The following is a 15,548-nucleotide window of genomic DNA, read 5'->3' on the forward strand; positions in this document are numbered from 1 at the left end:
CGTGACCCTGTGTTCGGATTCAGCGGGTTGGAAAATGGATGGATGGATGTCTAATGTAGTACTGATACCTGTTATTAAAAGTACCCTGCAATAGAATAAGTCAGTTTCAGCAATCACACAGACTATGGTTACATACTGTAACAAATTTTTAGTTCACTTAGAATACAAGTTAACCCAAGGAAGAGAACTATCAAACAAAATACACAAATGAGAAATGACATTTTCAATCTAAATTAAAAATACCTATTTATATTTAATATGCATGTCCTTTAGGAAAGTCAGAAAAGTCTTTTTATGTTAAATACATTTCACTACATGTACTAACTGTGATTTCCATCAACAGACCAAATACAGCTTGTCAAAATGATTGTCAGCTCTAAGTAACCACAGTGTGAGTTTATGTATATGTATATAAGTGTGTGTGTGACTGTCCTGAGATTGGCTCCAGCTTGGAATTCATTAAGATCTGCAAATGAATGAAACATATTATTAATTGGTATATTAATTCAGCATTGAAAAAAAGACTAAACATGAATGCAGAGAAATAAAGGCCAGGAGGAAGGGGCAAGGGCAGTAGTATATGCATTTTTACCAGTGTTCTCCTGTAAGTGGCTTGATAAGCACAGTACTGCTCTGAAGGATGGTAGGTGGTGAGTGTGTGAGAGGGGCACTGGATGCTGATGTGCTGTAATGTCAACTGTTATATAGGCAATGGAGTTTTTTTGGTATATTTTGTCTTGCAAAACACTATAAATTACAAGATTTTACTTTTTATTTTTTTATTATAATAATTTTTTAGTATTGTCAAACCTATGATCATGGACTAAATCAAAGTGGCAGTAACTACATCAGCTATGTGACTGGTTCTCAAGCAGGGGCTGCAGCCCACTAGAGAAACACTATGAGCTTCCAGTGGAGTCACAAGATGACTGAAAGTAATGTATAAAAATCAGTAAAATACTTAAATCACTAAAATCATGCTATAACAGGGGTGTTAAACTTAAACCCTGTGGGCCAGACCTGGCCTTGAGATCATTTTAAAGTGGCCCGCTTCATCAGTATTCAAAATATGGTATATATGACCCACAAAAATGTTAGTTTTCTCAAAGACCTCCTTTAACACATGTTTCATATATAAATTGTATATGTATATATTTTAGCCAGATTGCATTTACACCTGGCATTAAAATGCATATCCTGTGTCTGCATAAATTTCGGATGGAAATCAGATGGACTCCTCGCATACACACAGTAATTTGAAGTTTAGTGGTTATACACATTTATCTGCACAGCAATGCAGTTACTAATGTGGTTAAAATTGGAATCTGCTGCAAGTAATCTCCAAAAAAGAAAAAGAGAAAAAGGGGTGACATGCCTCATTGACATAAAGAACTTTACTGTTTTAGCATGATGCTGAAAATTGAAGTCTCATAAAGTTATCTGCAGGAATTGATTCAGCATTTTAAAAATTAATATTAAATATTTATTTTCAGAAACACTTAATGAATCTATTCTTAATTTAAAAAGTAATATTTAAATCATGTAAGTAAGTAGTGGCTAGCTTTTGTTGTCAAAATATTGGCAGTGACAAATTTTATATTTTGTTAATTACTGGTTATTACTTTTCCCTGTTTTATAATTAATACATTCAGGCACATTTTGTACTGTGCTTTTTAAAAATAGGCAGTGTAATAAAATTTACAACAAATCTATTTTTTTATTAAATGCAAGTTCAAAAATAAGCACCTTTCACAAGTGTGCAGTGGAAGTATAAGAGTGTAAATATCATAGTTGCCTTTGTAGGGGAACATTCACATATTCTTGTGGTACACTTCAGGACCTTGTAGGAATTAAAGCTTATAATTACTGACCTATGTAGGATAAGATTTTTAATTTGAATTCTTAAATGTATTTACAATTTAAATCATTACTGTTTTACAAAATCAAGAAAGAAACTTAATATTAGTGAGCAAATATATTAATAAATGTTATTATTACATTTTTACTTTCTTCTACTCATTTTTATTTAATAACATGAATATTTGCCAGTTGATTATTACATTTAAATTAAATTCTCTATTTGCAAATTCCAAATACTGAGCCTTCAGACCAAGATGGCTGTTATAAATTTCAAATAAACTGATTATAGAAATCAATCAGACTTGACATTTTGTATCATCATTCACAGAGGACACCATCACAATGTAATCACAAATCAGAAAAGAACAAAGTTAAAGGCAAGAAAATACAGTAATATGTAGAATAGTTTTGAGAAGCAATGATTATTAATTCAGAACAAAAACAGTAATCAGTCAGGCATTGGTCAAAATGATATCTAAAATGAAGTAAAAAATCCCCAGATTTCTTGTTTCTTGTCAAAAGCACATCAATTCAACTATATTATGAATATGCTTTATTTTCCAAGTAAAGTGTTTGGGGAGCCAGAGTCATTCCCAGAAACACTGTGCTCCTATAACAATATAACAAACAGCTTGGACTATTAAAGCATGGTACTATAAATGCAAGCAATGAGACTGGTTCATCAACAATTGTGAATATGATATGAGTTAGGTGGGTGAGTACAAATACATGATTCTTTCTAATGTGGGTGCACAGACATTTTAATATAACCCTGGCAAGAAACAGACCCTTCCCATTGCATTTATAGCCAAATGAATTTGAAATAAATACTGTATTCTACTTAATGCAGAAGAAGTACATTACATTAATGCAGAACATTTGGAAAATACTGTAAAATATGAAAAACACAACAAACAGTATGTGCAAGGTTAGTTTTTTTCAGTTACATTTTAGATATTAATGCTTTTGCATTTTGAAGGTGTTATTGCTTAAAGGTAGTGAAGTAACAAAAAAAGTGACAAAAATACTACCAAAGTAATAGGGACAAATACTTTTAGGTCAAGGTTCTTAATAAAAAGGATTGCATCACAGAACATTAGCAGATGTAGAATATATTCCTGATCATACTGTTTGATTTTTCTTTAAAAAAAAGTCTTTGCTATGAAATTATGAAATAAACTGCTAATAATCAGGTTGGGTAAATTTGTCACTGTACAAGCAAAATCTATTTCATTTCATCTTTCACAATGTAAAAGGTAACAAAAAAAACATTACTTGATAATATTGCAGCAGTGGAGCTTAATGTGGAGCAATCTGACAGGAAATTTAAGTAGTCAACAAGCACTGGAATAGCTTCAGATAGAATTAAATTCCAGGCACAAGTCCAGTGGTCTTGTCCACAGTTCCCACCCATGCTTTGTGGTATTCCAATTACATAATGCAACATCTGAAGTATCAAATAAACAGAAAGTCAAGACATAGCATTTGGGTGTACCAAAATGAATATTAACCCTAATATTTCGGTCTGCGCATACAAGTTGTGGACTTTAAATTTACTGAATGCAAAATTTATTGTTGCTTAAACATTTACAATGTGTTCCTAACATAGCAGTTTTTATTTTTGTTGCTAAGAGAGATTAATTAATTAATTCAGTTGATTGCATTTAGATTTAATTTCCATGTCTGTGTGAAAAGAATGCTGTAGAATTAAGCTGGTAAGGTGGTACCAATGTTGGGGGGTGGGAGTTTATTTTTTATTATTTTTATGTGTAAGAACAATGCAGCATTTCTATGTGAATTTATGATAATGAATACTAAATAAATTGTATTTATCGGGCATCATCTTCCTCAAAGATTTCTCAATAGTTAGCATTTTTAGAAGATTAATTTATAACCTCCCTCCCCTATTGCTCAAGAAAGTGTGGGGTGACATTTTGTACTGCAGGGTGATTCTAGTATTTAAGTAAGGGACTTCACCCTAGCAGTAGTTGGGGAGGAGTGAAGGGAGTCTAGGGTTGGGGGCGTGTGCTGTAGTATCTGTACAGTTTAAAAGGTTGTTCCTGTTTCCTCTGTTGATTAAATAACTGGGATTTTCACTGTGTGTAGTCATTGAATATTTCATTGAAAAGTTTTTTTTTCTTGAAAATATATTACAGTATCATCACCATAAGGGAAGTTCACCCACTATTATACCCACACACTCTTGATGTTGCTAACTTTGACCAATTTCTGCGCATATTAAACTAAGTCATCTTGTAATCCTTACAGAGACCAAATTACATTTATATTGGAAAGTGAAACCATGTCCTTGTAGTTTAGCACAGTATAAACCGCTGTTGTATTGCAAGTAGAAATCATGGTTCAATGCACATTTTGCATAACTCAGGTTATAGTTTTGCTATACAGTATTGAAATGCAAACCATATTTTTTGTACTTTTCCACACAACTGCTGCACATATATTTCAATATTGTTGCTACAGTATATATATATTTACATTACCTTTATACAATACTGTGTTTTATTCTATTCATGATTACATTTGTAAGCACTGCCTAAATTGCTCTTGTTTTGTATCATATATCACACTTTATTTCTGTGTGTCTTGCACCATGGCCACTGACTTAATATTATTTTATCATCCTGTATACTACTATCTATCTATCTATAACATAGGAATCTTAAACTTGAAATATGTAAGAATTATCTCACTGTAATATGTTAAAAATAAACAATGAACATATTACCTTTATTCCTTCTTAAAGAAAAGACAAAGCAAATTTTTTGGCCAAATGTGTGGTGACATGGTCAATATAAAAAGATGAACATAAAAATAAATTTATTGCACTATGAGATGATGGTCCTTGTATTCAGTAAGGCCCAAGACTTGAATCTTTTCTGTTTATTCAAATTGTTCACATATTATGACTTTTAAGTGATGTCAGTAATAATTTTTTACATTAATTCTTTCTCTAGAATGGAAGGTGCAGGAGTTTATATCTTCCCTACTGATACAAAGTATGTTGGAGAAATGAAGGATGGGATGTTTCATGGAAAAGGAACTTTGTTTTTCCCAAGTGGAAGTAAATATGAAGCCATCTGGGAGGAAGGAAAAGCGGTGAAGGTATTTGTAGAAAACAATGACACTGTTTTTCATATTTCTATGATTTATCATACTGGATTTTCCCATTTTATGACAGTTTTCCCTATTATTATACTGTATCAGTATTATCTGTATTTGTTTCTGCATCAAGAAAGCTGTAATACCACAATATATTATCTACATGTACTATTATTATCTACTTTCAGTTTATCTGTTATGCTGTTTTTGTATTGCTTATTATTGTACTGTATCATTATCTGTGGGCGGCACGGTGGCGCAGTGGGTAGCGCTTCTGCCTCGCAGTTACGAGACCTAGGCTTGCTTCCCGGGTCCTCCCTGCGTGGAGTTTGCATGTTCTTCCCGTGTCTGCGTGGGTTTCCTCCGGGTACTCCAGTTTCCTCCCACAGTCCAAAGACATGCAGGTTAGGTGCATTGGTGATTCTAAATTGTCCCTAGTGTGTGCTTGGTGTGTGGGTGTGTGTGCCCTGTGGTGGGCTGGCCCCCTACCCGGGGTTTGTTTCCTGCCTTGCGCCCCTGTGTTGTCTGGGATTGGCTCCAGCAGACCCCCATGACCCTGTAGTTAGGATATAGCAGGTTGGATAATGGATGGATGGATCATTATCTGCATTATTATTAATACAGTAACAAATCTTATGACTAGTGTTTAGAAATGTGTCTGAAGGATTAAGGATGCTGCATCAAGAAAGGCATCTGACTTTAACAGCTGTACTCTAATGTAACCAAAACAAGTAATATAATTAACTCAAATAGTAGTCATTCTGTTTATAATCTTTTATTATATTAGTATTGGTATTTTAATAGCTGTAATTGGATATCCTTTAATTTTCAGGACAGTTCCATACTTCTGCCTCAATTTAGGTCTCTTAACATATTCTTTAAAAAGTCTTTACTTGCCCCTTTACTGTAAACAGGACTAAATCTATTTGCCTTGAATTTTTCTTAAGAAAACTCCTTATTTGTCACTTATTTTAGAAGTTACTAATTTATAATTAATATAGGCAGACTTAGCACTGTGAACACAGGACCTTGCTATGTACATCACTGCACTAAGTATAAACAGCAATCACATTAGTTCAGTTTACAACAGACAAGTCCTGAACAATCAAATGTTCTGTAATTTTGAATCTCCTGTGCTAGAAACAGCACTATTCTCATCTCAATTGCTCAGCTGTCAAGAATTTGCTTTAGCCATATGTCCACCCTATGAATGACATAAAATTTTACAATTTATAATGCGGTTTGCATTATATGAGATGATCAGTCTCATTTTTTTTTTTTTTGTCAAGTTTTATTATATTGTCTACAGAACACTAATAACACAGTGGCTTTGTTGGGCTGCCTCAAGTGAAGACGTTATTTTATGTGTGCGTAGTTATGTGAGTAGTATTTACATGGCAAAGAAGTGTGTGCATATTATACAAACATCATAAAATTGTAGCAGATCATTTTAAGATACATAAGAAAAAATAAAATTACTCACATTGGTTACCTAATAATTAAGATGTCCCAGCATCTCACATAAACATTTTTTAAAGGGGCCAGTATATCTTCAGCTACTTGACTAAATGATTTCTTTCATATTTCCCATGATCCTTTGAATGAACAAGTATTTCTTGACTTCTTTTTGAACACATTTCCTCTTAACCTACATCAGTGACCTAGGGCACATATGCAGTGGCATTAATTCTGAGACAAGTCAAACTTACTGAGCTTATCGCTGTCAAGTATATGAACCTTGCACCCCAATAAAGGAATCTTAATTTTCTTTCATTTCTGCCTGCAAAAAAATTCTTTTTCGATGAAACCCAAAATTCATGGCCATAAGTGAGGAACTCTGCCATAAAGTAGAATACCACCATACAGTGCATCCGGAAAGTATTCACAGCGCATCACTTTTTCCACATTTTGTTATGTTACAGCCTTATTCCAAAATGGATTAAATTCATTTTTTTCCTCAGAATTCTACACACAACACCCCATAATGACAACGTGAAAAAAGTTTACTTGAGGTTTTTGCAAATTTATTAAAAATTAAAAAATTAAGAAAGCACATGTACATAAGTATTCACAGCCTTTGCTCAATACTTTGTCGATGCACCTTTGGCAGCAACTACAGCCGCAGGTCTTGTTGAATATGATGCCACAAGCTTGGCACACCTATCCTTGGCCAGTTTTGCCCATTCCTCTTTGCAGCACCTCTCAAGCTCCATCAGGTTGGATGGGAAGCGTCGGTGCACAGCCATTTTAAGGTCTCTCCAGAGATGTTCAATTGGATTCAAGTCTGGGCTCTGGCTGGGCCACTCAAGGACATTCACAGAGTTGTCCTGAAGCCACTCCTTTGATATCTTGGCTGTGTGCTTAGGGTCGTTGTCCTGCTGAAAGATGAACCGTCGCCCCAGTCTGAGATCAAGAGCGCTCTGGAGCAGGTTTTCATCCAGGATGTCTCTGTACATTGCTGCAGTCATCTTTCCCTTTATCCTGACTAGTCTCTCAGTCCCTGCTGCTGAAAAACATCCCCACAGCATGATCCTGCCACCACCATTTTTCACTGTAGGGATGGTGCCAGGTTTCCTCCAAACGTGACACCTGGCATTCACACCAAAGACTTCAATCTTTGTCTCATCAGACCACAGAATTTTCTTTCTCATGGTCTGAGAGTCCTTCAGGTGCCTTTTGGCAAACTCCAGGCGGGCTGCCATGTGCCTTTTACTAAGGAGTGGCTTCCGTCTGGCCACTCTACCATACCGGCCTGATTGGTGGATTGCTACAGAGATGGGTGTCCTTCTGGAAGGTTCTCCTCTCTTCACAGAGGACATCTGGAGCTCTGACAGAGTGACCATCGGGTTCTTGGTCACCTCCCTGACTAAGGCCCTTCTCCAGCGATCGCTCAGTTTAGATGGCCGGCCAACTCTAGGAAGAGTCCTGATGGTTTCGAACTTCCTCCATTTACGGATGATGGAGGCCACTGTGCTCATTGGGACTTTCAAAGCAGCAGAAATTTTTCTGTAACCTTCCCCAGATTAGTGCCTCGACACAATCCTGTCTCGGAGGTCTACAGACAATTCTTTTGACTTTATGCTTGGTTTGTGCTCTGACATGAACTGTCAACTGTGGGACCTTATATAGACAGGTGTGTGCCTTTCCAAATCATGTCCAATCAACTGAATTTACCACAGGTGGACTCCAATTAAGCTGCCACCATGCTTCACTGTAGGGATGGTGCCAGGTTTCCTCCAAATGTGACACCTGGCATTCACACCAAAGACTTCAATCTTTGTCTCATCAGACCACAGAATTTTCTTTCTCATGGTCTGAGAGTCCTTCAGGTGCCTTTTGGCAAACTCCAGGTGGGCTGCCATGTGCCTTTTACTAAGGAGTTTTACTTTGCCTTTTACTAATTCTGCCTGTGTGCAGAATTCTGAGGAAAAAAATGAATTTAATCCATTTTGGAATAAGGCTGTAACATAACAAAAGGTGGAAAAAGTGATACGCTGTGAATACTTTCTGGATGCACTGTATATTCATTCCTATAGATACATAATAATATGATCCCTTTGTAATTCTTAACACCATTTTTAATAATGGAGGGCTACCTGCCCCAATCTGGCAGATTCAAGGTCCTGAATCTCCACTGGATATTATCTTGAGCACTTTACAGATTTTTAACCAGCAAAGCTCCATTATAGTCAGATGTTGACTCAGCATCCCTGTGTGTTTCAGGCAATTTTCTTGTTTACCTGAACAGAATCTAGATATACAGCTACACAAGTCCCTCTATACAACTATACAAGAACTTATAATTATCCACAACACCTATGCGGAACTTCTACTGAATTGAGTCTACAGCTACATGGTATTACAACCCCAAATCAGAAAAAGTTGGGACAGTATTGAAAAAGCAAAAAAAAAAAAAAAAGCAGTGATTCTTAAATTTACTTTGACGTTTATTTCACTGCAGACAGAATGAACCCAAGATACTGTATTTCATGTTTTGTCAGCTCATCTTCATTTGATTTTTTAATATACATTCATTCCTGGATTTCAGACCTGCAACACGTACCAAAGAAAGTTGGGATGGCAAAGCATTTACAATTTTGTAATGCTGCTGTTTCTTCTCATAACACTTAAAAGATGTTTGAGCACTAAGGATACCAAGAAATGAAGCGTTCAGGTGTTATTTAGTCAGATTCTTCTGGAAAATGTCTTAAGGTGTATGTAACAGTAAGGGGTCGTTGTTGTCACATTTTTTGTTTCAAAATTCTCCACACATTCTCTACTGGGGACAGGTCAGGACTGAGGGCAGGCCAGTGCAGTATGTGTGCCCGCTTCTTCTGCAGCCATGCCTTTGTAATGTGTGCAGAATGTGGTTTTGTATTTTATTGCATTGAAAAATGTATGGATGACCCTGGAAAAGATATGATCTTGAAGGCAGCATATGTTGCTCTAAAATCTCAGTATACTTTTTTGCATTAATGCTGCCATCACAAAAGTATAAATTTCCTTTACCAAGGGCACTGACACAACCCCATACCATGACAGACCCTGCTTTTGGACCTCTTGCTGATAACAGTCTGGATGATCCTTTTCGTCTTTGGTCCAGAACACACAGCGTCCATTTCTTCCAAAAACGATCTGGAATACTGACTCGTCTCACCACAATACATGTTTCCACTGTGTGATGGCTCATCTGTGATGCCTTCGAGCCCAGTGAAGTCGACACCGCTACCAGACATGGTTAACATAAGGCTACTTTTTTGCACAATAAAGATTTGAGTAGTACTTGTGAATGCAACTCCACATTATAGTGCTTGACAAAGGTTTACCAAAGTAGTCCCTTGCCCATGTGATTATATCAGCTATTAATTACTGATGGTTCTTAATGCAGTGCTGTCTGAGGGATTGGAGATCACAGTTGTTCAGCTTAGGCTTGCGCCCTTGCCCTTTACGTGCTGAAATTCTTCTAGATTCCTTGAATTGCTTAATGATATGCACTGTAGAGAGAGAAATATACAAATCCCTTCTAATCGTTCTTTGAGGAACATTGTTTTTAAACATTTCAGTCTTTTTCTCATGCATTTATCCTGTGCCCATCTTTGCTTCTCACAGACTCAGCCTTTTGTGGATACTGCTTTTGTACCAAATTATGGTTACAATCTCCTATTAACATGACCTGTTTTAAATCACATCATTATTTAATAATTTCACCTCATTACGGGCCCAAATATGTACCCATCCCAACTTTTTTGGAATGTGTTGCAGGCCTGAAATGTAGGTATGGATGTATATTAACAAATGAAATGAAGTTGACCAGACAAAACATGGACTAGTAGATATGGCTTGGCAATGTTATCATTGTCATTATAATCACTATTACTATAGTTATTATTGGTAGTAGTGGTAGTTGAAGCAGTAGATTCTTATCAAGGAAACAATGAACACAACATCCCAAATTAGGACCTGAGTGCAGTCATGCAACAGGTGACGCCTCAGCACCATAATAGTTTGAATGGAACAGTAACATTATGATTTGTAGATAAATACTCTAAGTAAATTTTGTGATGTTAAATGTTAATTATTCTGAACCTTTGCCAGAATGGAAAAAATAGAAAAGGAACTGTATAGGATGGCTGAGATTTTTAATAACACTGTTAGCTTTTCGAAAGTATCACCTGCTAGGACAGCTGCTGTTTATCAGTACAGACCTCAGCACACTTTGTAGTACTTTGCCTTCCTGAGCAGGTGCCATACCAGGATGGTATACAGCTAGTGAGGACTGACTCTATTGTATGCCTATACTAGGGGGCTCTGCCCCCTGCTCGCATTGCTTGCCAACCCCTGTGTTTGGCTAATCGGATATACAATTTTAAAAGCTTGTTTTTTTCTTTGGAATTGTTTCAATTTCATTATTTGCACTTTTCTTCAGGATCGCATTGAATTTTGATTCTGTTTTTGAACTTACATCGCGACAACACAACGGATAACTGCCCGTGAGTGAATATCGTTTCTTTTTCTCTAATAAATAATCCGACTTTTTCGAATGTTTGTCCCTGTGATTTGTTAATTGTCATAGCAAAAGCTATTCTCATGGGAAACTGTAAACATTTTAATACGAATGGCATATTAAGGTCTCCTTTGGTGTCTAATGTTATTCGCAGAATATATACTACATTACCTTTCAAATTTCGCCTGTTAAAATTTGCATCGCTTCTCAATCATCATAAATATACACCTGACCGAATTGTGGTTTCTTCTAAATTAAACTTGTCGTTGCTTTAATTGTTGCGAGACCACAGATTTTCATAGTGTATGGTCCATTATTGTGTAAATCTACTTTTTGAGCATTGAATGATGCAAAGGCGAAAAGATTATTGTAGTCTCGTATATTTTGCCTGTAGTGTTTGCGCATTCTGCAGTGGGCTGGCGCCTTGCCCCGGGTTTGTTCCTGACTTGTGCCCTGTGCTGGCTGGGATTAGCTCCAGCAGACCCCCGTGACCCTGTATTCGGATATAGTGGGTTGTGAAATGACTAACTGACTGTTTGTGGATTTCACGTTCCCCAAACATCAAGTCTTTTAATTCTTGAGGATATACCACCTCATTGTGTAGAAACACTACTTTTCCCTGATGGCAACACGAATTAGACGATCTACAAGTCTCTGACTTAAACTGCAAAGCTTTACAATATTTCCATACTTCTGACATATCACCTATGTCCATATATTCGATCTCTATTTGCCTTTCCGTTATTTCACTGAGTAATAATTTCTTTTTGTTTGTACTAGTGTGATCTTTACTGTAATTTTTTTGATACTTTCGAATTTTTCTGCTTTTATATTCTATAACTTGTGTATCGCGCCTAAGTTTTTTTTTGTGTCTTTTGAATTCCACTGTTTTCATTATCTCTAACCAGCTCTGCATGTTTTTCGCCCTCTAGTTTTTGAACCTCTTTATGATGTTTTACTTTGTTTTCTACTCTTTGTCTTTTATTTCTGACCTTGCTTTGTCCTGCTATTTTTTCAATTACACCTGGTCCATGATGATTATTTTCCCTTTTTTCGAGTAATAATTTCCTTTTGTTTGCGCTAATGCGATCTTTACTCTATTTTTTTTTGATACTTTCGAATTTTACTGCTTTCATATTTAGCTTTCTCTACATGTGTATCACGCCATCGTTTTTTTTTTTTTGAGCCTTTCAAATTCTACTGCTTTCATAATCTCTTATCTGCATTTTTTTCTCTCCAATGCTTTTGGGTCTCTTTTCTCCGCACTGCTCTTTCTTCTTCGCTTAGTTGTTGACATTTCATCTAGAACATATTGTCCTTATACGCTTTATATGAGCTGAGAGCAGAGGATCTGTGTCTGCTAAAAGCCTTTACATGACTGAGAGTTTTGATGACCGTGGTCTTATTTGAAAATGGTTGTAAGTAGTGCGTGACTTGCAAGAATCTCATGTTCCACGTCCCCACGAGACGGTCCTGGGACAATCTCGTAGCACCAAGTCTCATGTTTAAGGTCCCCGAGAGACTCTCCGTGGCTAATCTCTTTTGTCTCGCGGGTCTTTTAAGTGTCTTCTGAGAAGATCACGTCTCATCTCCCTGGTCTCCCATTCAAGATTTTTTTTAATAATAGAGAGAAAAGCTTGTCAGCATAGATGAAGACACAGTCTTTCCTTCAAGACATCCTCTAATATAAGCATGAATGTGGTCTGCCTTCTGCTTCCGGAAGTCTGTGACCAGCTTTTCTGTTTTGCTCAATTAAAGGTTCTAGCACTCCTGTGTCTAATGTAGGTCTATTGTCAGTAACCATTATCATCATTGTTGGTAGTTAATTCTATGATTGTAGTGTCCCGGGCAAATTTAATGATTGAGATGTAACCATGTTTGTCCACTCAATCATAAGTGAACAAGCAGTCAACCATGGGCTCAACATACTACCCTTTGGAATACCTGTATTGAGAATCAATGTGGAGGAAGTGATGCTGGCAATCTATAAATGTCTCTGTCAGTTACAAAGTTCAAAACCATCTTGCAGAGGGTGTCATCAAATCTCAGGTCTAGGACCTTGGTGATCAGCTTTATAGAACAGCAGTATTAAATTTTGAATCGTAGTCTGTAAACAGTAGTGTGCTACAGTAGATTTTATTATCAACATGTGCCAGGACAGCAGACAGCATGAAAGTTTGGCGAAATGGCATCCACTCTAGACCAAAGGTGTTGACATTTAAAATGATTTATGTGTTCAGCAATCTTTCAAAGCATTTCATCACAATAGGGGCAAGGGCCACTGGTCTGTAGTCATTTGGACAGCTCACCTTTAATTTCTTTTACAATGGATTATTATGTTTTGGAAGCAGGCAAAAACCATAGATTCTTTCAGTGAGGCATTAAATATTTCATTGCAGACACCACCTTATTCCTAAGTAGTCAATAAAAGTTTTTAAAAAATGTTTTTAGACATTCTATCTGGACTGGATACTATATGGATATTGACTCATTTATTAACCTTTCTGTGATACTGCAGGCATTCAAATGGCAAAAACTTTGTTCTCATGATCAAAGCAGGTATAGAAAGCATTAAGTTCACCATCTAGAAGAGAAAATGTAGATGCAATTGAATTAGGTGTTAGTTTGTAATTGGTAAGTATCTCTAAACCCTGCCACATTTTTTACGACTCTTGACAACTTCTATACCCAATTACCAGTTTCTACCATTAGCTTTATTTAAAATATTAGTCTAGGTATACTGTATACTAAACATTGGTATTAAAGTACTTTTCCATGAATTATATCAGTATTCTTTCTATAACTGCATCTTTTGAAATTATATTATCCTTTATATAAGTTTTATAATATAAGAGAGCATCATTAACTACAATAATTTGGAAATATTAGCATTAATATAATTATTACTACATTTTGACATTAATATCCCAAGTTAATACACCTTGCTAATTTTAATATTGACATATTTTGTTAAATGTTCTGTTTTAGTAAAACCAATGTTATACATTAAGTATATATTATTTACTGATTATAATCTCTCTTTTACACCTTTGATGGGAAACAAGTGACCAGATTTAGGGATTCCTATAACTATATCTTATAAAGAGACTTGGAGATACAACGAACAGCATTATCAAAAGGGTCCACTTTTCATCAAAATAGATTCTTAAATTAAGTGCTCATAACTTACATCACTTATTTGTGAAAAATAAATATCTGAACTCAGATGCCATTGTTTTACAGGGAACTTACACATTTGCTGACGGACTTGTTTATAAGGAACGAGAATGGAAGTACTGTGATGGATATGACAGAAGATTTTACAAGGAAATGCTGGATGGACTAAAACCAGCAGGTACTCAAAATGAAAAGTGACTGTAGAGGAAATTTTTTTAAGATGGATGGATTACATTATTAGTGTTGAAAATACTTTTTTTTACTAGCAATCATTAGTCCAAAAAACACTGTGAAAGGTAGATGTAGGTGTGAAATAATATAAATATCTTTCTCTTTTGTAAAAAGGCCGGTGCCAACTTACAAACAAGGACCCACCTACAGTGATCCCAGAAGGTTGTTACGATTGTGGAGATGGATTTTATAACCCTGTTACCAGAGTGGTGAAGGATTACAACAATAAATTTCTCAGAAATGCAGGTAAAATTACTCTGGAATTTTTTTAAACATGAAAGCTGAAAATTATATACTCCTTCAAAAGCTGACAATTAGATGCTTCTTAGCTAACTGCAACAGCAGTCAGATATTTGAGACATCAGGGAATTACCAGCAAAAGTTGGTCTAAGCTATCAGTCTATTCACATCAACTTGTAGAATAGTATTCTGTAGTATTAGAATAAAAGATGCTATAAAAATTAACCTGTTGTTCTGAATGGTAGATTGTAATTTACTTAAAATGCAATGGATTTGAATATTCCCTTTCAGTTTTCATGAAATTAAATGCCCATATAACTACTGTATATAGATTTCATATAAAAAATAGAATTACCTTTAGGATATATTGAATTATTTTTTTTTAATTTAGTGGTCACTAGCTAAAAAAGCATTGTGCCATAGGAATGTAAATTTGATTCCCATCCTGCTGTTTTTGTACAGCATCGTCTTTTGGATCTTCTTCAAGTGCTTCAATGCATCTTAAACATGTGAATGTCTGGGAACTAGGTAAACCTAAATAGTCCTGTTGTGAGTGAATGTGGGAATGTTTCACTGTGTTCTGTAATAGTGTCAACTTTTATACAATTATTTTTGCCTTTTGTCCAGTGCTGCTGAAAAAGGTTCCATCTCTCTACTATCTTTTAATGGAAAAATTGGGTTAAGAAAACCAAAATACTGCAACTATTTTCAGTCATTTTAACATTGATCAACAAGTCAGTTGCCATTTCTTTTTCTTAAATTATAGCACACATTACAATTCACCTAACTGAATTGCATGAGTATGCAGAAAGGACAGAACAAAAACATTCAATGAATACAGAAGGACTTTAAAAAGGCAAGGTGCATTTTAACACACTGTATAAAGGTTGGCAGTGTCTGGTTTACTATATATGAG

General features: G+C 35.7%; 1 protein-coding gene across 1 annotated transcript in view; it reads left to right on the forward strand.

Annotated features, from left to right (window-relative positions):
- morn5 (MORN repeat containing 5) overlaps positions 1 to 15,548 on the forward strand; it is a 53,606-nt gene that overhangs the window by 18,978 nt on the left and 19,080 nt on the right. Inside the window, exons 2-4 of the mRNA XM_028808879.2 lie at positions 4,836 to 4,983; positions 14,228 to 14,339; positions 14,507 to 14,638. Coding sequence (XP_028664712.2) covers positions 4,836 to 4,983; positions 14,228 to 14,339; positions 14,507 to 14,638 — 392 coding nt within the window. The remainder of the gene's footprint in view (positions 1 to 4,835; positions 4,984 to 14,227; positions 14,340 to 14,506; positions 14,639 to 15,548) is intronic.

Source organism: Erpetoichthys calabaricus, chromosome 9, assembly GCF_900747795.2.
Source record: "Erpetoichthys calabaricus chromosome 9, fErpCal1.3, whole genome shotgun sequence".
NCBI lineage: Eukaryota > Metazoa > Chordata > Cladistia > Polypteriformes > Polypteridae > Erpetoichthys > Erpetoichthys calabaricus.